General features: G+C 59.8%; 1 protein-coding gene across 4 annotated transcripts; it reads right to left on the minus strand.

Annotated features, from left to right (window-relative positions):
- Nucleotides 1-27952, minus strand: ASPSCR1 (ASPSCR1 tether for SLC2A4, UBX domain containing). 4 transcript variants are annotated; one of them, XM_019981458.2, is made up of 16 exons: nucleotides 27799-27952; nucleotides 26833-26888; nucleotides 23772-23886; nucleotides 22376-22476; nucleotides 16819-16876; nucleotides 15752-15825; nucleotides 14969-15404; nucleotides 5919-6058; nucleotides 5627-5708; nucleotides 5188-5254; nucleotides 4703-4765; nucleotides 4133-4185; nucleotides 730-781; nucleotides 430-499; nucleotides 178-353; nucleotides 1-95 (listed from the first exon to the last, which is right to left on the minus strand). In XM_019981458.2, exons 1-16 carry the CDS (start codon nucleotides 27898-27900, stop codon nucleotides 82-84), a joined length of 1659 nt encoding a protein of 552 aa, XP_019837017.2. In that variant the 5' UTR covers nucleotides 27901-27952; the 3' UTR covers nucleotides 1-81. The 4 variants fall into 4 exon arrangements, with proteins under 4 accessions (XP_019837017.2, XP_070629981.1, XP_070629980.1 ...); XM_070773880.1 differs by lacking the exon at nucleotides 27799-27952 and adding an exon at nucleotides 27415-27637; XM_070773879.1 differs by lacking the exon at nucleotides 27799-27952 and adding an exon at nucleotides 27072-27408.
- Between the last annotated feature and the right edge of the window lie 11 nt (nucleotides 27953-27963).

Raw genomic sequence — 27963 nt, forward strand, 5'->3', positions numbered from 1 at the left:
TCAAGAGAGGCTCGCGTCTTTATTCCCGCTCAGGGTGGGCAGGGGTCCTGTGGCTGGCAGAGTGGGCACCTCTGGCGGCTCTCACCTCTTCCCGGCTGCAAGGCAAACACAGGGTGACCTCGGGGCCCCGGGCCCCTGCCCGTAGCCCCTCCCTGCCTGGCCACGCCCCCAGGGTACCTGGCAGCTTCAACCACTTGGGCACTTTGCCCAGATCCCTCCTCACAGGCTGCGTTGTCCCCCGGCTGGGCTCAGGGGGCCCCACTGCCCCTTCCTCAGCAGCTGGCTCCAAGTCAAGGGGTGCAGGGTCAGGGGCTGGCGGTGGGGGCGGGCTTCCCGCCGCCCTGGACATGCACCTGAAAAGAGGGCGTGAGGGCCGAGGTGCCGGAGGCGGCGCTGCACCAGTGGCCCCCCGCCCTCGCGAAGACGCACCTGGCCACGAGCACGTCGGCTGCAGACGGGGAGACGGTGTGTTCCAGCAGCCTGGGCTCCAGGTAGCTGCCTGCAGGAGGCCCGGTGCACCCTCAGGCCACAGACGGGACCCCACCTGCCTACCGCTGCTTTGCTCTGGGAGGGAGTATGGCCCAACCCTGGGGAGCAGTAGGGTATAGGGGTATCGGGGCCACAGGTCTCCCTCCCAGACCCGAAGTCCTCTGCTCTGGGGCATCTCAGGAACTGGAAGTGGGGCCCAGGGCTGGTCGGCACTGGTGGGCAGAGAGGGACCCTACCCACCTGTTGGCTCCTCAGGTCCAAAGTGCACAAGGGCAGCGGGGAAGAGGTTCGCCTGCAGGGAGGGCGGAGAGGAGCTCAGGGACCAAGTGGGCACCGTGGGGCACAGGATGGCAGGGAGGAGCAGGGAGGGCTGCAGCCCGCTTCCGTGCTGGCCTCACGGGCACCGCATCTCTTAGGCCCAGGGCTCCAATGAGGAGGCCTACAGCCCCACCAGGCCCCTCCCATCACACCGCCCGCTGCCCAGCTTCACCTGTTCCTTCTCTGGCACCAACCCCAGTGTGAGCCAGGCCAGGGCATCAAACTACAGGGTCCTGCCAGGGCCCAGCCCCAAGCACCAACTGAACAGGAAGCTCCTATGGTGTGCGTGCTCTGGCATTTTTAACTGCCTCCCCTTCCTGCCCAGGTCCCAGGGTCAACGCTTAATATTCTGAAGGCTGTGGCCACCCCCACCCTCACCAGAGACTACAGGAGACATCGAGAGGTCAGAGGAGATGCGGATGAACAGAAGTGCACGGATGGGGATGGGGGCATGGGGGCGCAAGGTGGCCGCCAACACAGGCGCAGCCCGCTGTGCCCCCACCAGCCCCCCCGACCTCTGCTGCCCAAGAATGGAGGGGGGACCCTGTAGGGGCTGACAGGTGAGCCCGGTCCACTGGGAGCAGCTGGATGGGAGGCGGGTGCGCCATGTGCAGGGCTCTCCAGGGGGGCCCAGGCATGGGGAAGTGGGCAGGGGGCCTCTTGGAGCCAAGCTGCTTTGGGAGCCTGGGCCCAGAGGTGCCCCCAGGCCTACTGCCTTGACCTGAAAGCTCACATAAGGGTTCCCTGACTTGGCACTGGGTCACCTTATGAGGAAAAGCCAGTGCTAGCCAGTGTGAAGCCCCTCCTGCAGGGTAGGGGGTCCCCACATTCTTCCTGGCACCCTGTCCATGGGGGTGGTGGCACAAGATTTCCGCTCAAGGACTGGCCCCACCTGCACAGGACGCATCACACGGCCCCTGAAACGTCCCTGGAGGCCTCCCAGGCAGGAGGCCAGACTATGGTGCAGAAATCAGGGCTGTAGGAGAGGATCCCAGAGCCCCCCAGCATCATCACCTGCTTCCACTCCCACCTCTGCGTCCGAGGCAGGAGTGGCTGCAACCCCCAGAGCTGGCCTGAGGAGAAGCAAGGCCACCACCCAGAGCCGTGTCCTCAGCCCTTGGCGGAAGGGCCGCAGCTGCCAGCTGAGCGTGTCCTCTCAGCTCTGAGCTCTTGGAATTGGGTGGGGACTATTAATAGAAGGAAGCTTCGAAGACCTGGAATGCTGGGATTGCAGGCAAAGCAGAGGAACAGAAAAGGGCCATGAACGCTCTGAAACCCCACTCTGAGGCCTGGGATCCCAGCCTGCTGTGGAGGGATGGCCTGGATGGTGTTTGGGGGCTGCCCCCGGCCCTGGAGGCACCGGAATTTGGAGGGGCTGGAAACAGGTAGGACAGTGCCTCAGCCTTTCTCAGGTGGCCAACCCACTAAGCACTGGTAGGATCGTCCCAGTGGGGCCATATAGGGGCTGCAGAGCTTAAAGCCTTAAAGGGCCCCTCTGGGCCCCTCAAGGCAGCTCTTCTGGAACCTGGTCTCCCTGCTTGCCCTCTGCACCTGCTGGAAGCCCCCCACCTGCCAGCTTGTGTCCCAGGGGACGACCCCACTGGAAAAAGGGGTGAGTAGAAAGCACAGAAGACCACCATGACTCCAGGAGGGAGGCGCACCCCTCTGGTCAGGCTGACAAAGTTCACAGATCGTGGTAGTCTTCAGGGCCCTCTCAGGGCATCACCGAGGGGTGGGGCTTGATGCTGGGGCTCTGGGGGAGGCCGTGAGGGGAGCTGAGACAGGAGCAAAGGGAGGTCCCTGAGGCTCGGGGCTGCACCAGCACAAAGGGGGCTCGGACCCAGGAAGCAGGTATGACGGGGGCTGTTGGGGACCTCTGTGTCCATGGATGGCATCCTTGGCAACCGCCCATCCTCAACCTCACCCGTCTCGCCCAACAGTCACTCTCCTGGCCCCGTGACCAAAACAGGCAGCTAGGCTTCCAACCCCAACACCCACCCTGAGCTGTCACTTCCTGGGGCACAGGACTGGCCCCCAGGCAGCCTCCAGGGCAGCCGGCAGCCAGCACGGGGCCTGCCAGGGACATGAAAGCCGGCAGCTTCCGCACCCGCTCACCCGCGGGAGGGAGGAAGGCTTCCTTCCCTGAGCCCTGCCAGCTCTCTGATCGCGGGCGGGCAGGGGCGCCACCCCAAGAGGAGGCCCCACGGCTCCAGGGCGAGCTGACGGATGAAAGGAGACGGCTGCTAGTAGCAGGGGGCAGAGTGTCACCAGGAATCAGGCCGCGTGGGCGGACAGGCAGCACCCCAGGGTTCCTAATTGGAGGGGTTGCCTGGACGCTGGCCTCTCTCCATCCCAAAGCATCTTCCAAATTCAATGTTTATCAACAGGCTGGCCAAAGAGGGAGAGTGGGAGGGAGGGAGGGAGGGAGGCAGGGCGGGTGGGGATAGGAGGAGGCCCTGTGCCTCTGGGGCTGGGGGGGGGGGGGGGCGCTGCAGAAGGGGGCTGAGAAGGGGGAGTGGGAATGTGGGGAAGCACCCTGTTCCCACCAACCTCGACTCCTTTCCTTGGGAGGCTTCTAGACTCTCTGCTGGTCTGGCCCCATTCCCCCAAGATGGTGGCAGCCCCAGGCAGCAAGCAGATCCCCTTGCCCCAACTCAGACCTCTGCAGGGCCTGCTGGCCATTTAACAAAGGCCAGCCTCTGTTACTAATTAAAATATCTGAAGAAACTTTAAGAGGAAACCATTAGGCCAGAGGGCTGGGGAGGCCCCGGGCTGCTCTCCTGGGGTGAAGGGACAGGACATTCCTCCTGGCTCTGGACTGCAGCCCAGCAGGGCACCGGATCCACACTCCTCACCCTGGGAGCTCTGGGGGCCCCCAGTGCCCAGGGAGGGCCTGCCATGGCATTCCCAGTGGAGGCCATGGGATCCAGGGGACAGAAAGGGGCAGGGCAGAAGGCCTGGCAGCAGCCCCTCCAGTCTGCAGCCAAACTTGCCTGGCAGCTGGCACCCCAGGGGCCTCCTGGGCGGCTGGCCACCTGAACTGAGGCCTCTGACCCTTGGTCCTTCGGGGGTCCCTGAGCAGCCCCACGTGCCAGCCCCTTCTCACCCAGATCCAGGGGCAGTCCTGGCTCAAGCTGGCAGCAGCCAGCTGAACAAGCCCATCCCCACTGAAGCAGGAGGCACGAGAGACTGGAAAGCCCCAAAACTGCCTTCAGAGGCACTCTGGTACAAGTTCAACCCTCAACAAGGCCTTATCATACTTCTAACTGTGGCCTCACCCGCCCTCCCTGGCAACTGTCCCTCCCAGGCTGGCCCCAGACGGTACCTGAAAGAGGGTCAGCGTGTGGTCGTCCAGGATGGTTTTTGGAGGAGCGATGACTGCGGAGAGGTGGTTGTCTGCACCAGGAAGTGCCCTGCCCCTCCCCTCCCCCCATCACCACCCCCACCTTTTGCCCATGCTTGCCCCTACACCCCCGACCCCGCTCCTAGAACAGGCTTGAGTGAGCCGGAGGATTTCTGAAGCAGCCCCCTCAGCTCACATCTCCCTGTCCGTCTCTCGGCTGTTGCAAAAACAGCCAGAAGCTGGGGAGAGAGCCAGGGGCAGACTCACCGCAGGGGAACACCTGACCCCTCAACCCCCCAGATGTGCTCCAGAGGTGGCCAGCAGCTCTCCCTGACACCCCCTCCCCCAGCCCCCACCTCGCCCAGGGCAGGTGGGCAGCAGAGGGCACAGGAGTACTGAGCAGAGCAATGGTCACCCTCCTTCCCAGACTCATGCTCAGGCCCCAGCACAAGACCCACCAGCCCCCGCTGCTGCTTCTGTGGGAAAAGCTACTTCAAGCCCCGACTGAGAGGGACCGGGGCGGCTGAAAGGAGGTCCCAAGGAAGCACTCACACAGGTAGAACGGCAGCTCGGGGTTGCCCAGGTGGCTCCTCACGAAGTCCCGCAAGTCCCCCACTGCAGGAGGAAGGGTGGGTAAGCAGGCACCCCACTCCAGGGCCACCCCCCCTGCAATGGGACAAGCCAGGTCCAACCTCTGTGCAGACCATTCCCCCCAGGTCACGGAGGACCCCACTCAAAACTGGTGGCATGGCTGTCTTTCTTCTAGGTGAGCTGCAGTCCCAGGCCAGAGACCCCGGTACTGGGTGTAGGCGAGCCCATCTTCTCTGTGTGCCCCTCTGTCCCACCAATGCCAGAACAGGTGGGTGCATGAAGGGCACCCAGTCCCAGAGGCACTGCCCAGCTGCTCTGTCAGGCCTCTGGCGAAGAGCCGGCCCCCAGCCCTGTGCCCACTGCCTGCCCCAGAGCCCAGAAGGAAAGAGCCTGGAGGGGCTTGCGGGGCCTCCCGCCCTCCTGGCCGCCCAGACGGGGCTGCTTACCGGTCTCGCTGGGGCGGAAGAAGCCCTGCAGGATGTAGCGGTCAGGAAACAGGACCCTCAGGACCACCTAGGCCAGGACAAGCCGGGTTGTCAGCAGGACAGCTGGAGCCCAACCCAGGCAGCCATATCCCTGGGCCCACAGTGGCCAGGCCTCCCCCACACTGGGTTGGCACCCCCTCACCTTGGCTGCCCCCTGAAACTCCTGGCCATGCGCTGGACGCGAGGACCAGACAAGTACCCACGTGCACTTGTGAAAACACAGTGACATTTTTCATCTTAAAACGGGGCTGACTGGTTCATTAACAAACCGCAGCCCTGCCGGCCTGGGCTGAAGTACAGGAGACCATGGCCAGTGGCCTGTGGGCTGCGAGAACCACAGGAGGCCCCAGCGCAGAGCCGTGCGGAGACCGCACCACCCCCAACCCCGCCCCCGGGGTACCTTAGGGTAGCGCTGCAGCTTCTCTTTCATCTGAGCCTCCCTGAAGGCCTTGGTCACCAAGGGCGCTTCTTCTAGGCGCTTCCTGGGGAGGGGGCGGGCAGTAGTGAAGGTCCCAGGTCTCCCCAGCCAGAGCGGAGGCCCACACCAGCTGGACTCAGCTTCTCCCTCAGGCTCTGTGAGCTGCTCCCCGCCACAGGCCCAGACAGGACTAAGCATGCTCTGCCTGGGCCCCCCACCCTCCGAGGTGCTGCTGAGCGCATGGGTGTATCAGAAGGAACCAGGGCACACCCACCGCTCACTCTTGAGTTGGGCCAAGCGTCTTCTGACGTCGTCCACGGTCACCTCAAAGAACTCGTCAGGCAGCTCCGCAGGCCAGGCCTGCAGCAGCACCTCCAGGTCCGGGTGGCACACCACGGGGTCTCGGTCCACTGGCTGAGCAGGCAGAGAGCTCAGCTTATGCAGGGCCTGCGAGGGGCCCAGGCTCCCCACCCCGAGGGGCTGGGCTGGCCATGCAGACCCCAGCTGACCCTGTGCTGCCGGCCCCACCTGTCAGCCCGTGGCCAGGCTCCAGGGTGGGGCATGGGGTGCCCACGCCTCTCCAGGACCAGGGCCCCTCCCCCCAGGCCCATCCACTCAGCAATGACAATGCCGAGACCCTCACCAACAGGGCACAGGGCCCGAGGATCTCAGCGCAGCCAGGTCAGACGGCACCCTGACTATTGGGGGGACTTGGACAGTGAATGAACAGCAGCATCTCTGTTCTCATCCTGTCTTCACGGGGGCTCCCCAAGAGCCCCAGGAAGCCACCTGCTATCAGTCTCCCAAAGTGGGGAACAAAACTGGGGAACAGTACCCTGGTCAGGGCCACGTCAGGGATTCCATGGGAGGGGCAGGACAAGTAACAGCCCCTAAATTAGAGGTTTGGCAAAAACCTGCCAGCCGCTGGCCCCATAGCTAGACTGACCCCACCTCCCCTCCCTGGGGGAGCAGTCAGCCCCGCCCTCTGCCCATCGTGGGGACACAGGAAGGGACAGCCTCTCTCCTAATTGGCAGCCAACGGCGACAGAAATTACAAGGCAGGGCTCACTCTGCTTGTGGTGCCTCCGGGTGTGGCCCAACTGACGACGGGGCAAGATACCTTCACGATGCTGAGGCTGCCTACGGAGCCCGGCCAGACGGAGGTATCCTGTGGGGCCCACACCAGGTCCTGCCCTCCCTTTCACGGACCGTCCACAAACGTCTGGGGTGAGGCCTCTCTCGCCTCCTGCTCCTGCCTGCCCTCTCCTCCACGCCCCAGCCTTGCACAGGAATCCCACCCTCTGCCTTCGACACCCAGCGCCGGGCTCATCCCTTCCTGTACTCTGGCCCGAGCCCAGCCCTGCTGGCTCTGAAAGTCAGACTCACCATCCTGGAGCTGGCCAGTGCACCTGCCAGGTGGCCCAGGGCTGTTCCCCCAGCCACCCCCGAGGCCCTGCCTGCCCAGGCCAGCAGGTCTCTGCCATTCCTGAGCGCACAGCTGAGTCACGCCTCGTAACAAAGGGCAGTGGGCTCTCGCCAGGAAGGCCCTCTGATCTCAGGGCATTGGTGGCAGGGTGGTTAGGCAAGACTGGCTGAGGCCTGGGCAGTGGGGTCGGTAGGTGGCTGACCGAGGCCCCTGGGGGTTGCCCCCTCAAAGCCACAACCCTCCTGCAGCCCACAGGCAGTCCACGCCAAGCTTTTTATAACAAGATGCCAGGCGCCAGGCTGCCCCCCACAGCCACGGCGCCTGCATTCCAGAAGGGCCGAGCACTCGCCTGGGCTCCTGGGGGAGGGTGAGGGCAGACATGGATGTGCCTGAGCTGGGCACCGCAGTGTCCACAAGTGCCAGGCCCCTGGGCGCGTGAGCAGAGAGCCCATAGGCAACCCTGCCCCAGTCCCGCCCTCAGAGGGCCGTGTGGGCACACGAGTGAGTTGCCCTGAGAATCCAGCCATCAGGTGACCTACGGTCTGTGGCCTGGAGCTGAGCCTGACCATCCAGAAGTGCCCCTGATCTCCGGGGGACACACTGGTGAAGCCCGACCCCGAGAGCGTGGGGCCGCTCTGGCCTCTTCGTCCTGGGCGCTTCCAGCGCACAGCCCAGGGGTGACCTGGAGGACCGCAGCCCTCCCACAACTTCCACAACTTCCTGAACAAGGACGTGGGCGACATCAGCCTTTGGCTTCATGCTGCTCAGGGGCCACTGACCTTCAGTCAGACCGTAAACTGACAGAAATCTCTCTGTGTTGGATCTACCCTCAATTCATGCCCCTCTTCCCACACATGCCTCAGCTCTGCTCCAGAAGCCCGTCTGTCTGTCCAACAGCAGCCTGGAGCCAGGGTCCCACGTGGGAGCCAGAGGGCCAGGGAGAGCCACCTCGAGATGACTCTGACTTGCCCGCGTCGTCTGCACCTTGGGGAAACTCCCTGCTCCTGGGCAGAGGAGCCAGGGGTCTGATGCCGCCCATCAGAGCCCAGACCACCCAAGTCCCAGAGCTGCTGCCTTGATCCAGCCCCAGGAGGGCCCTGTCCCACGAGAAGAGTGGATTTCCATGGCTGGTTGGTAGGACGCATCACCCTGTCCTACCAAGTGACCAAGGGAGAAGCCAGGGGGCCTCAAACACCTCCACACAGCCTGTGCAGTGGCGCTATTTCCACTGCAAAGAGGAGAGATACCAGCAAAGGGAAGAGGGCCTGACAGCTCCACGTGGGAGGAAGTGCGGCAGACACGGCACCAGGGGAGGCCAAGCCTCGGCCCCGCTCACTTCAGATGCTCTGCCGGCAATCTGGCCCTCATTTGCTGTTCCTTCACCCGCCGTTCCTTGGTCATGGGCAGTTATTACGCACACAGCTCTCATCCTAGATGGATTTATGGAGATGTTTTTGGATAGAGACTAGAAGTCTAGGATGAGACACCATCAGGGGAGGAAAAAGAGAGGCCCACAATGGCCACTGTCAGGGGCCTTGGCGCCCTCACCACGGAGACTGGGTTCCTGTGTGCTGGCCGAGGGCCAGAGCCCCCGATTCTGGGATGGGGCTCCAAGATGAAACCCCCGCTGTGGGGTGGCAGGCTTGGAACCTCCTCAGCACACCTGACAGCTTGTCTTCACAGCCCAGAACTCCAGGTCTACTCTTCAAGAGCCTGCGGGAGCTGCTTGGAGGATGCGTCTCCACCAAGAACACAATGTCACCAGGCCTGGGTCATCCTGGCAAAACTTCAAGTTTTCCATCACTGGCTCAGAGTCCAGCTCCTGAAGGCTGTCAGTATTCAGGGCAGCGACTGGCTCTGACTCCCCCACCCCTTAACCCCCGGAATGCCAGAGGAGCCGGTCTCTCCCCTGATGGCCTCCACGCTGTGGGCATCTGTCAGCGAGAAGATGAACAGAATGATGAGGCAGCAGCCAGGGCCCGGGGCCTGAGTCCACGGGGTTGCGAGGTGGGGGGTCTATACGACTGCCCGTGGCAGACGAGCAAACAGGCACTGTCCTGAGGGGAGGCACAGCGGGTGTCTGCAGGCTCCAAGGGTAGGGCCTTAAGGGACCCAACCCTGCTGGTGAAACACCCCGCAGGGGTCCCTCATTTCCTGCAAACACGCGACCCTGGCAAAGATTCCCTTGTCGCAGCCTCCACCAAAGTTATTACAGACAAGACAGCACCCAGAAAACCAGAAAGGAGGAAAGTAGATGCGAAGAGTGGATGAGTCAGGGTGTCTGCGAACTGGATGAAACTGGCAAGGGGGACAGACGGCACCTGGGGAGGGACGAGACCCTCCGGAGGTGGGATGACAGGAGCACCCTCTGCGGCTGATGTTCAGAGGAGGCCCCGAGCAATGGCCTGAGGCTGGACAGACAGTGGACTGACACCTGGGCCACTTGGTCATGGGGACTTGGGAACCAGCCACCAGCTGTGGACGGCCACCAGCACCTTTAGAAAGAACCGCAGCCACCAGGGGACAGGCCCTTTGAGGGAGACCCGAGGGGAGGAAGTGAGGGCACCGCCCACTGTCAGCAGCACTCCAGGTCAGCGAGGTCACAGGCACAGCCAGGGGCTGGGCCTGGAGGGGACAGGGCACCGGGCCAAGATCTGGGCCCATGGCATCCCCCGACAGCTGGTGGACATGCTCCAGTGGCCACCGCACAAGTGGCTGAGGACCCACTTGGGCACACGAGGGTCCCTTCGTGTCAGAAGCGGCCTCACTGCCCGCTGAGGTTTCATTTTCTTGACGGTAATTTTCCAGGACGTGATGACACAGGGAGAAAAAATGCAGAAACTATTTGGAGGTGACCTCAACCCCAGATTTTCCAGCTTCCCTGTGAGGGCTCTTGTGTCCCTCCCGCCTCCCTCTTGCCCAGACTGTCCTCTGACAATGCTTTTTGGTAACAGGGAATGTGAAGCGTTTCCCCTTGAGGCTTGGAGCTGAAATGAATCACTACGCGGGAGGGACGTGGGCCAAGCCTCCGTCACTCTGAGCCGGCCGCCCTCCGGAGCGTGCGCCGAGCCAACGCGAGGCCAGGCCTGACTGGCGAGGTCACACTCAACCTGAGCCCCGCACCCGCCGGGCCCGTCATGACACAGGCAGAAGCCAGGTCTGCCCCAGCCCGGGGCCGAGGTCCACACCTGACTCTGCCTGCCTTCCGAGCAGGAAAAACCAGAGCGGATCTTAAAAGAGAAACGCTGGGCTGCAACAGCGACACGGGCAGTTTGAAGCCAGCATCTCTGTGCACACAGTGCACAAACCCCCAAGGACTGAAATGAGCAGACGCGGGGCGTGGGGTGGCTCTCCTCATCCACAGGGGAAGACGCGTGTTCCAGGCCAGCAGGCCCGGGAGTGAACGCACACAGCGGACCAGGGCCAGGCGCAATCCCACACAGGGAGCCCCGGGGCCCAATCAGGATGGGGGCCCGCCAACCAGGCCTCCTGGCCCTGTGGGCGGCTCTGGGTACCAAAAGATGTGCCAGTGGCCGGGGTGCCCTGCCCGCCTGTTCTCCATCATGGCTCCGCAGGCTGGGCATCTGTCTCTCCCCTGAGTCCAGTCATGGCTGACAGAGCACAGGGACAGCTGGAGGGCACCTGCCGGTCACCAGGCTTCAGAAACCGCCTTGAGACTCAGCTGGGGCCTTCTAAGCGGCTGACCTATCTGCCAAAAACCCTCAGAGGACATCCCAATTAAGGCCAAGGCTGGCGCCCGCGGGTATCCAATCACCAGCAGGTCAGGGACAGCTCATACCCACCCTGGGTTCACACACAGGGGACAGTGAGCTGTGCTCTTGGGGGGCTGTCATGGACAGACACCCCAGACCAAGAGAAGGAGGGCGGCAAGCCAGCAAGAGGCGCTGCTCCCAGTCCACCCCAGCCCCCAGGTCCTGGCCAGGGTCCCCCCAGTCCGGTGTGTTCTAAACCTTCCAGTAACCGGGGACAGCCATAGATGAAGCTGATGCCTGCCCCAAGGTGTGGGTGCGAGGTGCAGAGCAAGTCCACGGGGCCACGTCTCCAAGGGAAGAGACCACCCCCCAGAGGGTGGGGGGCAGGCAGGGAGACGGCGGCCAGCCAGCCCTGCCTAGGGGGTCGGGGCCTTTGATCACGAACCCCTGTGCCAGCTGCGTGGGGGGATGCCTGCTGGGAGCACGGCCCAGCAGCACAAAGAGCTGCGGGGCAGCCTCCTGGGCCAGAGGAAGGACTTCAAAGGACAGGCCAGGGGCCGCCGGGCAGCCCCAACCTCTCCCCGCACCCGGTTCTGACGGCCAGTAAAACTACCTTCTAATAATTAATGTTCTGACATCAAAGGCAGGAGCCGCCCGGGTCTGTAAACCATCCTGGGCCTCAGCCGAGGACCTGCCTGTATTTCATCCTGTCTCTTCTGACTCTTCATTCAAATCCAAAACCACACACAGGCAAAACATTAATGGGAAACTTGGAAACTCTTCTTGATTACTAAAATGTACCTTTGAAGTTCCCCCAAAAGTTCTGTTTTGTTCCCTTCTCCCCTCCCCCAGGACTCGAGGGGACACAAAGCAGACACCATGTGGCCAGCCAGGCCTCCGGGTGCGCGGCCGTCAGTGTGACAGGAGGCGCGAGGCAGGCGGGCGGGCGGGGGATGCTCCACAATCAACCAGCTGCTGGGGCTCCCAGATCAAAGACACGCACTGCTGGCGGCCAGGCGGACCCTCCCCAGGACCCCTCCTTCCTGGGGCCCCTGGGGTCAGCACTCGGGGATGCACTGGGAACCTGCGCCTGACAGCAACCACTACCAGGCCGGCACCAGCCCAAGCCACTCCCCACACAGACATGGGTGTCAGCGGGTTCCCAAGAGATGCAGAGAGCCACAGGCTTTAGGTTGGGAGGAGGAGACAGCCAGCCCCAGTTCTAGCTTTCTGGCCCCCAAACTCAGGGACCCCTCCCCCAAAGGGCAGGCCTGAAGGGAGTCAGGACCCCAGCCCTGGTTCACCCCAACCACAAGGCTCTGCATTCAACCACTGATTCTGGGCCCAGGTGATGAGACTGGGGGCTTCATACTACTATTTAATGCAGCCCAAACATTAGTGTAGAAACCAGTGGGGTCCCTGAAAGGCCAGGGTACCATCACTAACTCCCTAGGATGGCCATTCATGGGACTTGGGACTGGCTCAGTCCCCACCCCACCTCCAACACCCCCCTCCCACCACCATCCGTTTCAGCAGGAGGAGACCTCCGATGCCTGTTCCTCTGCAGGGACTCAGGCTCTGTTTCATGGCCAAGCTGCCCCACCTTCCCACAACGCACAGGCACAGGTGCCCCTACTTCTCCACTCTCCTCCGGTGTGTGACCTGGAGCAAGAGTCCCTTTCAGGGACCCCACTGGCTTCTACACTGATGTTTGGGCTGCATTAAATAGTAGTATGAAGCCCTCAGTCTCATCACCTGGGCCCAGAATCAGTGGTTGAGTGCAGAGCCTTGTGGTTGGGGTGAACCAGGCCCGGGGATCTAACTCCCTTCAGGCCTGCCCTTTGGGGGAGGGGTCCCTGAGTTTGGGGGCCAGAAAGCCAGGAAGGGGGCTCTAGAAGAGACAGGGTGCAGGCAGGCTCCAGCACTAACACATCAGTGCAACTGCAACTAACAGCCCAGCTAAACACATCACTGAAACTGTGCCCTGGAGTGCAAGGATGGCTTGAGCAGAGAAATCTACCCAAAACCACAGCATGCAAATGAACTCAAGGAGACATAAGGTGTGGAGTTACCTCAATTCAGGAAAAGCAGTTTATAAAATAACCACACTGACGATAAAGAAAAATTCTCAGAGAATTAGAAATAAAAACCCTTGATTTGATAAAGAGACTTTTCACTGTCTTCAGCATCCTTCACAGATAAACTAAGATTACTCCCTGTAAGATCAAGGTCAAGATAAGAATGCTCACTAAATTTGCTATTCAACAGACACCAGAAACCCAATCACTGCTATACAACAAACAAAAAAAAAAAAAAAAAAAAGAAAGAAGAACCCAAAGAAAAAGATAAAACTGACATTATTTGCAGACTCCAAGTGACACTGAGAAACTGCTGGAACCAGGAAAGCAGGTGAGCATCCCACCACCCAGGTGGAGCCTCACCACCCTCACTCCAGAAGCTCCCAGTCCAGGCAGGGAATCCTGCAATGGCTCTCCATCACCTGCAAGGGTGATTTGTAAAGAGCATTTTCTTCTGGCAGCGGCATCCTTCTCATCACATAAAACCTCAAGTGGATCCTGAGTGGAGGGTGGGCACATGGAGTCACTCTGGCTGGAAGGAAGGGGAGAGGAGGGTGGAGAACCTGGGGGCCCCACTCCGAAGGTGCAGCAGTGTCTCAGACAATGCCCACAAGCACCTGTGCAACCTCAAGGGCTCCAGAGGTGAGCATCTGCCGCCAGGCTGCCAACCCAGGCTGGCGCCACCATAAGGTCTCCATTAGGAAAGACCCTCTCCAGCCACAAGCCAGAGGCCTAAGCTGGACTCTGGATGAATGCACAGAGCCTCCTTAGGGGCCAAGCCCAGGAGGCAGGGTGCCCAAGACAGTCCCAGGGCAAGACATTCCTTGGTGCCCAGGAACCCAAGACACTGAGAAATCTACAACATGCCATTCCTGAAAACAGGGTCTGTGAGCACTGCTGAGGGAACAGTCACAAAGAGGGACACAAGCCCATGGGGGCTTTGCCCTGTGACTCATGAAAGCCCTCCTGGACAAAGTCCCAGAGGCACTCCGAGGGGAAAGTCCTGCATCGGCACCCAGCTCAAGCACCTGATCCAACAGAAGTCATGCCTGTCCTCCCTCTTAGGAGCTCTGCCAAGACTGCAACTGACCAGGGCAGGGCTGGCCTGACCTACAGAAGACCAGAGATGGCCTTGGGGGCTGGCACCATCAGACAGCGGGGAGGCAGACACTGGCCACATGCCTCACTTCTGCAGAGATGCTGGCCACCTGGGGGTCCCCTTGCTCAGCATGATCCAAGATGCAGGGTTCCGGCCACTGTGCATGTCTGTGTATGGTCAGAGCAAAAGATGGGAGCGGGCCTCACTGCAGGGGAGGGTGTGAGACTCACGATAGCTCAAAGGTGCCCACAGACAGCCTCAACATCTACAAAAGCCCCACGCTGCCCTGATGGCAGGTGTCTATGCAGTAAGCTGTACTGGGTTGACCAAAAAGTTCGTTCTGGTTTTTCCATAGTATCTTACAGAAAAACCTGAATGAGCTTTTGGGCCAACCCAATACCTCAACAGAGTTGATCAGACAGGAAAATGGCGTCACAGAGGCAACCCAGAGCCTGCGCCCTTCCATCCGAGCTCAGAGAGGGCCATGCACCTTCCTCCCAGCCGTGGCTCAGGTGGCCACCAGGAACTTTCCACAAATGTCCAGAAGAGATGTCCAAGGCCCGACCACAAGGCCACAACATTTGTGAAGAGTGAGCAACTTCACCCTCTTCTGGCCAGCAATGGGACACAACGGGTGAGCTGGGGAACGCCTGGCTCAGGAGTAAAGGTGGCATGGCACAATCAAGGCCAAACCACCTTCACATCAGTGCCGGTCAAACCCACCAGCCTAGCAGAAGGCGAGGTACCAGCTCTGAGGCTCTAGAAAGGATGGCTCTGTTGACTGTGACGTGGCCACAGGGACACACAGGTTTGTCAAAACCCATCTACAGTACATCTAAAGTGGTGCCTCAAGAAAGTTAATTTCAAGCAAAACAAAGCCAAAACATCACTTCCCTGAGAAGATGAAAACGTACCCAAGTGACCCTGCTGTACCCTAGGCTGACCAGCCACGAGGTCAGGTGCTGTCAGGAAAAAAGACTCCAGTGCCCAGCCCAGCTCACCCCTTACCGGCTCCGGCTCTGGCTGGGGCTCTTGGCCAGGCCTCGACTTCTTCGGCTTGGAGGGGCCTGCAGGGCTGGAGAAGGACTTTGGCAGTTTGGCTGAAGATGACATCAGAGGCCTGGCAGACCCGGAGGAGCCCCCCAGTCGCTGTCCCCCACCAGAGAAAGGAACAAAAGGGGCAGGTGGGGGCTCCTTCGAGATCTGCTTCGCCTGAGCATCTGCTGGTTTCGGGCCTAGGCCATCCACGCGGCTGGCACCCGGGCTCACTGCCTCATCCTTACGGCTCACATCGCCCTGGCTGAGCCCTGCCGAATTCAGCGGGAGCAGAGGGCTGCTGGCTGCCTGGTCAGCCGACATGGAGGGGGTCGGGCTTCCTGGGCTTTTGCTCCAGGAGGCCCCAGGCTCCTGTTTGCTAGCAGGGTCACATCGCTTCATGGAAAACCTGAGTGGAGAGGCCCAGAAAGCAAGTGAAACTCCACACGTGGAGCCCTGGGTCTCATGGTGCCGCCCCCTAGCCTCTGATGACTACCAAACTGAACCCAGTGCCCCAAAAGCACCCCACAGCCCTTCCCAACCCACCTCACCTCCCGGGGCAAGGAATGTGCATGGGGTCACCATGCCAACCCTGCCAAGGGCAGATCCCCCCACCTGACGCTGCACCCTAGGGTGCCCAGCCCCCAGGCTGTGGGCAGGAGAAGCCACCGGCAAGGGTCTGGGCATCCCCATGTTTCCTGATGCCTTTCCTGTGAGACCCCCGTTTTCTAAACCACACTCAAAAACACGCCCCACCTGATGATCGCACTGCCCCCAGTAAGGCCCAGCGACTGCAGCGTGGTGCTCTGCAAGGCGGCTCTGCCGGTCACCTGTGAGGGGGACAGGACATCCTGCTGACCCCGTGCTGATGCAGCTCCCCATCCGCTGAGCCCGCCACATGCTGCCTCCCCGAGCCTGGGCACTATGTCACAGCACTGTGGGGTCGCCCTGCCAGCCCCAGCACCCAGAAGGCCTGGGTCCAGCTTCTGCACCCCAATCTACACCTGAGCATTTGTCTGCTCATCCATGTCTGTCTCCCCAACCCCACCCCATCCGAGGTCTGGGTGGGCAGGGCTCAGGCCTGGGTTAGCCACATCTGGCCAGCTGATGAACCCCCTGAGGGCCGGGACTGACCACGATGGCCTCGATCTGGGCCCAGGTGCCCAAGGCCCAGTGGTCTCTCTCCTGCAGGAGAAGATGTCTCCCCTCAGGTCCCTCCCACTCATAGCCCTGGAACCCTCACCCTGCTGAGCCCTGGGTCAGGAACCTCAAGCTGGGAAAAATAGTTGGGTGTGGCCCATCCATACCAGGGGCCCCTCGGGGACAGTGGCCACCCTGGGCCAGGAAAGGGCACTTGGCCAGGGTTGAAACAAAAAGCCCCTGTGAGCCAGGGCACTGAGCGCCAGGAGGGTCCCCCGTCACGGGCGGGCGGGGACAGGCAGGGCCTCGGTGCCAGGCCAAGCCTGCACCACGCCACACTCAGTTTTGAAAAAGATCAAAACATGGAGCAAAGCAAATATTTATTAAAATGAAACCACTTTTGTGACTCTTGGGCTTTGAGAGAAGCTGAGAAAACAAACAGGGCTCTGAGGGAGGTTTGGGAGCAGCCCGGGCGGCCCGCGGTCGGTTCCAGCGGAGCCGGCGTCCTGCCTTTTTTCCATGAAACACATCATGCTTTCAGGGCCCAAGTCTGCCCGTTGCTGCTTTGAAAGCAGGTCTGAGGGAGTGAATTTTCCAGATTGGAAAGTGGGGCTGGGCCTGTGTGGCAGCTAGGAGTGGGCGGCGGGGTGCAGGCCAGGTGGGCGGGTCCGCAGCTCACCTACCTCATCCCTCATGTACACGCAGACCGGGCTGGCCTCACACGGCCGCTCCAGACACTCCCTGTGAGGAGAGTGAAGAGAGCATCAAAGGCGGCCCCTGCCCAGGGACACTGCTGCCCTCAGGACGGCACCCTGGCCAGCGCCATGGGGACCCGCCCACCCTGGCCACCCCACAGCTGGCCATCAGCCTGGCGGTCTCCCACCCACCCCTGGCCTCGGGGCTCAGAGCAAACAGAGGACACGGAACAGGGGCCAGGCAGCACCAGTCACCTCTCAGATGTGCCTCACATCTCTGGCAACTGTCCCCACGGTCGGTGATGACAAGTCCTGGGGGACTGTGATCTGAGCTTTTATCTGAACCTGTCCCCTGAGCGGGTTGCTGCCACCAGAAACACCAGAATCACTTGGCACGGATCTATCACACGGACTCCAAGGAGACAGTAGAGCAACCCCGGGACTAACAGGGAGGCGGGCAACAGGCCCGGCCACCAATGCCCCTCCCCTGTAAAGCAGACCCCGAGATGGGAGGGGAGGGCCCTAGGGAAGCATAGCTGGGCATGCTGGAGGGTGGAGGGCATGTAGGTGCACAGTCGGGCACACACTCTCAGGAAAGTCCACACCACTTGCACCGGCCTGTACCTCGACGGCCATCGAGGTTTTAAGCACACAGTGGCCAAGCCCTGGCTTTGGATGGTTAAATTGCTGGTGGCAGGCCTGTGACAACCAACTCAAGTTCATTTCTTCATCTCTGCCTTTCCTAACACATAACCATAGAACCAGCCCCCAAATAAAGGCCCATCCCAGACCCCAGCAGTGCCCCAGGCCTGTCCCTCTCCTCCAGGAAGGGTGATGTGCAGCAGGCAGGAGACCTGAAGCCCCCTTAGGCCATGCAGCTCAGCCCCAGCCGGGCCCCAGGGCTCAAACACAGAAGTGGCTGGGACGGGATTACACAGGTGCTGAGCTGGTAAACGTATGGACACTGGAACACTGCCTGGGCCACCCCAGACCCGGGACAGAGGACCCATGTCCTCTGGGCGGCTTCAGCATGCTTTCTCCCGTCTCTCTTGTCTGCTTTCGTGTTTTACAGGGCCAGGCCTCAAGAAAACACAAGACCCCAAAGTGCCAGAGAGTCAGCCCTTGCCAGGCCCACAAGCTCTTCATCCAGATGCCAAAACAGAGGAGCGAGGGAAGATACTCCAGCAAACAATATCCCAGGCCCAGAAAGGAAGAAGGAGGGGGAGACACAGGGGTCCTGCTCCTTTCAACGGCAACAGAGACGGCAGCTGCCTGGGCTCAGAAAGCTGGCTGACTGCCCATCGCAAGACAGCGGAGCCCGCTCTGCTCCTGGGGGCTCCGGCCACACGTCCTCCCTCCAAAATCCTCGCCTGCGGCACCTGAGGGCAGCCCAGGAACCGCAAATCACAGACAGGGACAAGAGCACGCAGCACCCGGGAAGGCCGGCCGGCCGGCCTGCCTGCTGTCCTCAGAGGCCTCTGGACATCAAACAGCAGCCCGGCTTTGATGTCGGCTCCTCCAGAGGGATCGGGTTCCCGCATGTGGGATCGGAGAGGAGGCCCCAAAACACGCTGAGGGGAGTGGCAGCTGCAATCGCTTCCAGACTCTCCTGGCCAATTAGCAGACTTCTCGTGTCCAGCCGAGGACAGCGGACCAGGAGGTTCCAGTTCATTGGCGAGCCGAAACCGGCACTCCCTGCCACAGGCCTCGCTGAAGATCCTCATTCTCAGAGGGAACTTGGCAGGGCCCTCCCGGGGACCCGTGCCCCTAGAACTGCCCTCAGCTCCCCCAGCCCAGGCAGGGCCACTGGCCCAATGGGGCGTGCTGGGGAGGATCTTGCTTCACTAAGGCCAGCACACCTGCTCCTGGGGCTGGGCCAGGGGGTCGGCCAAGGCCCTGCTGTCCTTCACCCACCACAGAGAGTGCCACCCTACAGACGTGGGCTCCCGGCAGGGCTCCCAGGGAAGTGATGCTGTGAACGGGGGGCAAGGCAGTTTATCTGGAGCCCCTTCTGTTTCTGTCACCTGTTTGGGCCTGACCAAGCGGGGCTGGTACAAACTCAGGTGCCTCTGACACAAGCCTGGCACCACAACACTCCTGGACAAGAAGAACCAAAACTGACAGAAATCAACCCAAACTAACAGAGCCATGCCTGCAGGCTCAGAGGGGCCCCTGAGGCCACCAGAAGGCCCAAGGGTGGGCGAGGCTATGTCCTGAGGGGCCAGGTGACTCACACCCACCACACTCAGCAACCCAGCCCATAAAGAGATGAGGTTAGCGCCAGATGGAGCAAGAAGGACGAGGACTGGCCAAATCACAGGGATTCCTCCCCCTGAGAAGACAGAACGGGAAGTTTCGAGAGCAAAGTGGCCTCTGGCCCTTCCAAACAAGGCTGGGGGCGGGGAGGGAGGCCCGCCTGAGACCACGGAATGAAGAGTCCAGCATCTATGCCTTGTGTTAACTGCCCACAAGGCCCTGGGTCTGGGCTCTGCGTGACCACGGCTGGTCCCTAACCTCACAGGCAGCGCTTCTCTGCAGCCCGCAGTGCTTTGGGGACCATACAACCCCAAGAGAACAGGCAGACGGCCTGTCTTTCCCAAGGACCCCTAAATCCCTGCTCTTACTATCCACAGGGTGAACATGGCTGAGATGGACCAGCAGGCTCAGCCATGAAATCAGGCCAGGTGCCCAGGGGCAACGGCTTCAGGGGAGAATCGAGCCTCCATGGCATGCCTGGAGCCTCCCTGCAACAGACGCATGGGAAGTAGAGAGGGGGATGGGCCAGCCCACATGGAGCCAGTGCCGTCCGTAAGAGCTACCAGTCCACACGGGTGCTGAGCACACACAGGGCAGCCGGCCCAGAGGGAGGCCAGCTCCAAGTGTGAGACACGCCGAATTTCAAAGACCTCCTACCAACAAAGAATGTAAAATATCTCCTTTTTCCTGTTGATTACATGTTCAGAGGATAATATTTTGGATATACTGAGTCAAGTTAATTATATTCCTAAAATTAATTGCCCCTGTTTTTACTTTTCTTTGATGTGGCTACCAGAAAATTCTGAATTACCTCCTTGTCCCGCACGTGTGGCCCACATGGCACATCCAGTGGACAGTCTGTCGCTCCAGATGCTGGCATCAGGGCCGGGCCACTGTCCACCGTGATCCCCAAGCAGAGGACCCACCGCCCGACCCACAGTGGACCCGGGATGCCGAGCTCACACCCGCAGCTCCCGGCCATGCACGGCGCCAGTCGCTCAGGGACGCTTACCACTTCCCAAAAGCATCAAGTGAGAAAAACTAACTTCCTGCTTGTCCCACTCTTGGGCACATGGAGACTTGGAATTCCCAGAGCCTCCCACCCACCCAGCCAGTGAGGGAGCTGCTATGAGCCAGCTGGAGCTCCCTCACCACATTGGACCTGTCAGGCGGCCGCCCCCTACTCCGGCAGCAGGGCCCTCTTGTGGCCCCAGCCTGACTGCACCAGTTCACTGGGCATCTGGCCATGGTTTTGGCGCCAAAGCCGCCACCCACCCTCCCACATCTGAACCCTGCTTCACAGTTAGCTAATGCCAGCTTCCAAGCAAAGGCCCAGATCTGCGCTTCTGGAGACAAAGCCTCGGCAAGTGCCATCTACAGGTCCAGCAATTCTGCCTCCAGAGCAGATCTCAGGGCGGAGCAGTCGGCAGCTTGCTCAGAGAGTGCATGTGGTGCGTGTGTGACCTTGTGTGTCTAAAAATGGCTCTGTTTCATCCTCATCCCCAGAACTATCTAGCAAAACAGAGAATTCTAGAACAAATGCATTTCCTACAGTGTTCTGAAGGCACTGCGCGGCCACCATCCTGGTACTACCACGGAGAGCCCAAGCTCGAGCCCGCCACCCCAAGGGTGCGGAACCATCCCTGTATCCCCAGCTCCTGACGAGTCACAGTGATGCCACCAGATGGGGCCCCACGGCCAGGCACAGCCAGCCTGTCACTCGGAAACGCATACCCTTTGGTTCTAGGACCGCTTCCCACCAGCTTCCTCCTGTGCTCTGTTTTCTTTCTAGAGTTGAGGCAGCGGGAGCTGGCAGACTGGCCTGTCCAGACTCCCCATCCTCTGGCCTCGTGCTCGTGTCTGGCCGCTGGCTCTCTGGCTCCTCCAAGGAGGAGGCAGGGCACCGATTCTGCACCCCAGGTCCAAGGTCTGCTCCCACGCCTCTGTGGCCCCACGTGCCCTCAGGCATCTGCTACCACGGGAAGAATGCGCTCGGGCAGGCCACAGATCAGCCAGACCAGCTAACCCTCAGGTGCCTCAGCAGAATGGCAGACCCCTAGTCCAGCAGCACTCCCAGACATGCAGCACGCTGGCATGTGTGTCTGGGATCTTGCCATCTGATCCACAGCTATGGCTGACCCCAGCACCTTGTACTGCAGCTTCCTGATCTGCTTCTGAGAGTTCTTGTTTCTGAACCCTCCTTTTTAATGGCATCCAGCTCCCCAGTTCCAACAGCCTCTCCATCCTCCAAGAAAAGGAACAAATGCTCTTGCCTGTCCTGACAGCTGCTGTCCCTTCCTGTTTACACTGGACTGTCATGTCAGGCTCACTCAAACGTCTGGGCACCTTGGCTTTGAGCTCCCAATTACACTGGGGCTCTGGCCACAGTACAGCTGGCTATCAGTAACCAGGTGGTGATCTGAGGAGCCACCCGTGCCCCCAACACTAGGACCTCCAGAATTCTCACGCTCATCTATCCCCATTCTCGGGACAGTGCGGGCGGAGCCCCACCCTACCCAGGGAACCACCTTCCGCATCAGCAGTGTGGAGTCTGCAGGGATCTAGGACCTCATCTCCTTCAGTGCCTGAAGTGGCCCCCCCGCCACCTCCCCTTTTCACCCTCCCCAACCTGTCACCGTGAGGACCCCATCCAGAGTCCCCTCTTCCACAGAGACAAACCTAGTTCTCGGCACTTGAGAAACATCAACTCATAACATCATATCACCCTTGGGAGGCCCAGAGAGGGCAAACAACTTGCCCAAGGCCACACAGCAACCACTATATCCTTCCATGGTCCCTTCCATTCTGTAGCTGGAGACCTTTAAAAGCGGACAAAGACTTCCATCCCACAAAGAAAAATCAGAACTTAAAAGACTACCATTTTGACACTTTCAGAAACAAAGTTTAAACCATTAATCACCAGATAGAAACTGACCCATGGCAACTGTCATTACAGTATTTTCTCTGAATACAACCCATTCTCATGACAAGGGAGTTTTATAGCTGCAGCATTTGTCAGCACCCTACTTCTCTATTCAATGTTCACCAGACTGGAGGGGGTCTCTTGGGTCCCCCACAAGCTCTTCCAGGAGGGCGAGGCCCAGCCATCACACCAGGACACCCAGTAAAGACAGATGAGCTACTGGTGTAGCCCGAAGGCGGCACCAGCAGCGGCTGGTGGAGGCCAAAGCACAGCTCCAGCTTGCGGCTCCGGATCAACCCCAGTGACCACGGCAACATCCCCATGGCGGAGAAAGGCATGGCCCAGAACCTGCTCATCAGCACTTACCTGATCTGGGCAAAGTGGCAGAGAAGCTCCCAGAGCGACTGGCCTGAGCAGAAAGTGTCTTGCAACCTAGAGCCATCGTCTAACTGCAGAGCAATGCGCACCTGAGGGTGAGACGTCGGAGCCAGGTCAGGAAGAGGAGCGCTGTCCTGGCTGCACCCCGCCCAGGTCTGGTCCTCAGGGTACAGGCGGAGGGTACTGTGTTTGCTGAATTTTTTTTAAATAAGTGAGCACACTGTTTTATGAGATGCTTTTAACAATTATCTCCCAAAACAGAGACACAAGTCTACTATAACCCACAAGGGGGATAAATACTCTGGTCCCTCAGTCAAGTGACAGACACACTAAAGCTCAACGTCCCCAGGTGAGGGACCTTGCTCCGCCCATTGTCACCAGGCAGTGACTCTCTAGGTCCGGCTACTCCTGCCCTTCTGGCCAAGGGGCTTCTCCAGGGCACGCTTATTTACATTGTGTGTGTCAGTCGCTCAGTCAGGTCCGATCTGCGACCCCATGGACTGTAACCCACCAGGCTCCTCTTCCAAGGGACTCTCCAAGCGAAAGTACTGGAGTGGGTTGCCATTATTTACATTAAATCCCAATAAAAGACAAAAGAGAAACCCGTCTGTGGGAAAGCCTGAGGGGGTCTCCAGCCATGCCCAAGGAATCCCCTAGGGAAGTCAGTGTTCCTTCCACATCAAAGGCTGAGAACCACAACTGTAATGGAAAAAGAGATCTATCAGGCTCAGCCCCAGGCGCCTGACTCCCGGTGGGCTCTAGACTGAGAACTCACACCGCTGAGGCCCTAGCCTTGTCTTTCACCCGGGATGAAAACTGCTTCCCTGCAGTGTTGGGAGGATTTGTACTTTGGTTCTTAAAGGACCTGCCTGAGCACAAGAGGGTAGCTATCATCATGATTCTCGTCTGTCCGTAGTAATCCACTACCATTTGCTAAATCCCTAGGAAGCAAAAGCTGCGGATTTGGTAGAAAGCAGTGAGCTGTGGTCGGAAGACTCGGGCTGTGACTCGGGCTGTGCTCTCGCTGCGCCCAGTCAGAGGAAGCCTGCGCCTCACCCTGTCCTCATCCCAGAGCTGAGGCTGCACTGGATGCCACACAGAGAGTCCTGCCGGCTCTAAGATTCTTGGCGACATTCTATGGTGAATGCTGCCAGCATGCCGACATGGACACAGCACAAGTAACCGCCCCCACCCCAAAACACTTCAGCACAAATAATGAAAAGTCTAATTTTCAATCATCAGTTTGGGGAATAGAAAAGTGGCTGTCACCTGACTGAGGATGGGACGAGTGCCTCGCGTGCACAGCCCCACAGCCCACCCATCTGCTCATTCCCAGCGGTCTGAAAGGAAGAGCTGGGAGGTGCGGCCGCCGAGAGCTACCTACCATGTTCTCGGGCCCCTCGCGGCTCCGGGAGATGGGCACCATCTCCAACTTGGCGTTATTGGGCAGGTTGGCGAATCGCCACTGGACAGAGAGGTCAAGCACATTCCTCTGAAACCTGCAAAACAGATCAAAGCCTCAGGCTGCCCCCTGACCTGAACACAGCCCAGCACTGCCAAGAGCAGGGTACGAGCAGACGCCCATGTCTGGCCAGCACTTCCACAGTCCCGGGCAGCAAAGCTGCAAGAACTGAGGGATGGCCTGAGAGCCTGCAAAGACAGGGTGGGTCCCTGACTCCAGTAGCGGGTCTTCTGAAGGAAAGAGACTGAGCACTGATACAGTTCGAGCAAGAACAGTGAGAACACAGACAGGTCACCCCTGGGGCAAAGCAAGCGCCTGCTCCCTCAGACCATGGAGCAGCGATCAGTCCAACTACAAACTCAGAAGATGAAAGCACACGTGGGCACAACTGAAGGGCATGCACCTTGCTCTGCACAGAAAAGTTCTAATGGAACAAAGCCCTGTTGCTACTGCCCGGAGCTGCAGCACTCCAGCCACTGCGGCCAATCGCCTGTACTGCAGGCCACTGGCCAAAATGACCTGCTCCCGTCTCCCCTGCTTCCTGCTATCCTTGGAAGCAGGGCCACAACCCCAAAGACCAGTGACAGAGGCAAAGGTTTTAGAGAATCACAAATGGAATGACCTGACCTAAAATCCCCATGGAGAGCTAGGCCCTCACAGTGGCTGGAATATGGGGATAAAGGGCTGAGACCACCATTCCTGGCTCACAAAGCCAGGTCTTCCAACCCTGGAGCAGCACTGTCTCTCTGTCCACGTCCTGCATGTCTTACAGCTGGGGACCTGGCAACTTAGAGCTTCCAACAGATGAGGAAGAGGCCCGCGTGGGCCCACAGCCTCCTCTGACCCTCATGTACAGAGCTCCTGGATCCAAAGACGGATGGTTCCTGGATGGAACTGGTGGGAGCAAAGTGAACTGGTGAGTCAGGAGGGAAATACCCACAGCCAAGAGGACAGGTAGAGAATCCAGCGACCTCCGAGACACCTGCTGGTCTCCACTGGCAGCCAGCTCTCCTGGGAAGCATGGCCAGGGTTGTGATCAGCCTGCTTCACAAACAGGAAACCCAGATGTAAAGTACCTACAGGGAGCCCAGGCCACCCAAAGGCAGTGCTAGGACCACACTGTACAGCTCCTGATATCCAGCTCAGATCACATCTCGTTTGTGGACTGAAAGAGAGTCAGATACCCACACCTGACAAGAGGAGGGACAGAAAGGGGCTTGGGACTTGGAGGCCTTGACACTGTCTCACCTGGGTGAGGGCCGGGAAGGTGTTAGCCAGGTGGCCGTGGAGCCTGCCTGACCCTGGGCCCACTCCTCCTGACCCTCTCTGCTCCCACAAATGCTATGGAAAGGAGAACCACCACTGTTAACCCTACAGATCACTTGGGAGTGAGGAAAGCTCTTGCCCGTAACAGAAAACAGTACTGCCGTGTGGCCGTGATTTTATGACACAGACAGGGGCCAGAATGATTCACCAGAAGAGTGAATAAGAGAACTTATTTATGCCTCTCAGAAGTCAGACCGTGAGCTCCATTTTTAATGACAGTTTAGGAGGAGAGGGGGAACTACAGCACTGGCAAGAGAACATGAGATTTGAATACACAAGAAGTGGTCACCCAGCAGTATGAATACCAAGATGCCTTTGGAAACAACGGTTTTCTGAACATGCAAAGGGCGTCTGGAACACCTAGGAAAGAAGAACTTTGATACCCATCTTCAACACTTTAGAAATTGCCACACAACAACTTCAACGTTAAGTGCAAGGCAGGACAGCAGAGCTACGGAAAACTCGAGAAGGGAGGCGCTCGGAGCCCTAGAGATGAGGGGAAGGGGCCTCATGAAGTACACACACGCACGTGGGCAAGAAGCTCCCTTCCTTGGCAGGAGCAGCAGTTTTTAAACAAATTACACAGCCAGTGGATACAAAGAAGACAAGAGAAAAATCAATACATGTTGTAAGAGTCCAACCAGGCACCACATGGAAATCTCAGGCAGGTTCAGGGAGAGCAAAGAAAGAGTACATATCTCTGTGACAGGATGCCAGGGGAAGGCCCAGTACAGGCCCTGGGATTCTCCGTGGCTGGGCAGGAGGCAGGGATCTGGAATGACACGGAGGCATGCCTGCTCAGACCTCTTCTATAGAGCCCCACGTGAGAGGCAGCGCGAGCCAGGTCTAGCAGAGCAGTCTCCCACACCTCGGGCTCCTGTCTACCCCTGATGTGAGGACAGCCATACTGCAAATGCTGTATGCTGCTAAGGTAGGAAGCTCCCCATATGCGACAGAAACCCACACCCACTCGTGTGGGGTTTTGACTCTTTCACTGCCCTAGATTCCAGAATCTGGTGAAACCCCTCTCTTTGGAAAAATGCCTGCACACAAAGACTGGTGCACACAGCTCCAGGGCCTGAGGCCACCAGAAGCTACTTGCAGTTTACAGGTTTCTTCCCATTTCTCTATGATCACCTCTTCTTGCCCTCAGAGCCCCACCAGGAACTTACACAACCAAAGGCCCAGAGCTCTCTGCCATGGTTGGAATGATGGCCCCTAAAAAGATATATCCATAGCCAAACCCCCAGAACTCATGAATGTAAACTTATTTGGAGACAGGGCCTTTGCAGATGAAATTAAGAATCTCGAGATGAGGTCATCCTGGGTTATCTGCTAGGCCCTAAATTCAGAGACAAGTGCCCTGATAAGAGACAGAAGAGGAGAGACACAAACACACAAGGATCAGGGAGGCAGAGACAAGAGGGAAGCAACCACAAGCCCAGGAACACCTGGAGTCCCCCAAAGCTGAAAGAGGTAAGACAGGGTACTCGCCCAGATCTCTGGAGGGGATGCAGCCCCACCAACCCCATCATCAGAGGCTTCTGGCCTCCAGGGAGTGAGAGAATAAACCCACGTGGGCTGAAGCCCCAGCAGGGCCCTGGGTGAAAGGTGGATTATGGATTTGGAGCCGGTGGCCTGGCCAGAGCAAACTCACTTCAGGTCGTACTCGTTGGGGTTGAAGTCCTGCCGACGGCACGTGTCCTCCAGGACCTAAGGGTGAGATGAGGGTGTGAGCCACTGTGTCAGGCCTGGTCGCCCCAGGCGGGGGCAGGCAAGTGCCACTGAGGCAGCTGAGGGCACAGAGTCCACCTCTTGCAGAGCTCGCTGGCTCCGAAGGACAAAGCCTGTAATACAAGTCGTGGACCACCCATTCAGCACCTCCACACACCTCACCTGCAAATCCTGCTTACTCTCTCCTCACTGGGCCTGCTGTGTCAACTCAGTTCTGCGGGACCTTCCACATCAGGCCCTCAACAACTGGCCATCACAGGTATCTTCCTACACACTCAGGGACGCCCCTCCAGCCCTAGACAATAATGTTCAAACTCCAAAGAGAGCCAGCTCAAGGAGGTCCTGGGTTCCCCACTCGACGGAAGCCCCTCTTTCATCACGCTCTGCACACTGAGTTGCCATTCATCGGCTCAGCCCCCTTTCCCACCGTGTCTTCGCGCCGGCCCTTACATAACAGGGCCCAACAAGCATTTCCAACATAACAGGTTCGACATGGGCCAGCTACCGGGTTAAAGGCAGTAAATGACTCAGCACACGCCGCCACAGAGCACCGAGCCGGAGGGTGACCCTAGAGTGAAGACATGGGGCCGGGACCCTCGGTGTTGGGCTCGGAGCGCCGCGGGCTCGGATGGGGGTAGCGGGGGCCGCGACCCCAGGAATCCCCTCAAGGAGGCTAGCCAGCCCCCATCCCCAAGCGCCAGAGCCCGACGCGGAAGAGGGCGGGCCCGCCGCGCCATAGGGCTGTTCATTGGCCGCAGCAGGCCCCGCCCCAAGGTTCCCTCCCGGCCCCGCCCCCGCAGCCCTCGGAGCAACCGCAGGAGCGGCGGCGCCACGTCCCAGCCGCCGCGTTTCCGCCTTCCGCTCGCCCGCCGCCCGCCCGCGGCCGCACCTGCAGCAGCACAGTGCTCGGCGTCACCTTCACCGTGTGGCGCCGCCCGTTCGGGGCCAGCACCGACACCGCGGAGCCCCCGCCGCCTGCCGGGGCCGCCATCTTCCGCTCACGTGACCCGCCGCCCGCCCGCCTGGCGTCAAACAACTTTATCCGCAACAGCCG

This window comes from Bos indicus, chromosome 19, assembly GCF_029378745.1.
Source record: "Bos indicus isolate NIAB-ARS_2022 breed Sahiwal x Tharparkar chromosome 19, NIAB-ARS_B.indTharparkar_mat_pri_1.0, whole genome shotgun sequence".
Taxonomy (NCBI): Eukaryota; Metazoa; Chordata; class Mammalia; order Artiodactyla; family Bovidae; genus Bos; species Bos indicus.

Excerpts from the sequence above, each read along its gene's own strand:
- ASPSCR1 (XM_019981458.2), bottom strand. The coding sequence starts at position 27,900 with ATGGCGGCCCCGGCAGGCGGCGGGGGCTCCGCGGTGTCGGTGCTGGCC. Across the intron at positions 5,709-5,918 it reads GCCCAACTCAAGAGTGAGCG|GAAGCGCCTAGAAGAAGCGC; the intron begins GTGGGTGTGCCC and ends CCCCCTCCCCAG. Across the intron at positions 354-429 it reads GCCGACGTGCTCGTGGCCAG|GTGCATGTCCAGGGCGGCGG; the intron begins GTGCGTCTTCGC and ends CCCTCTTTTCAG.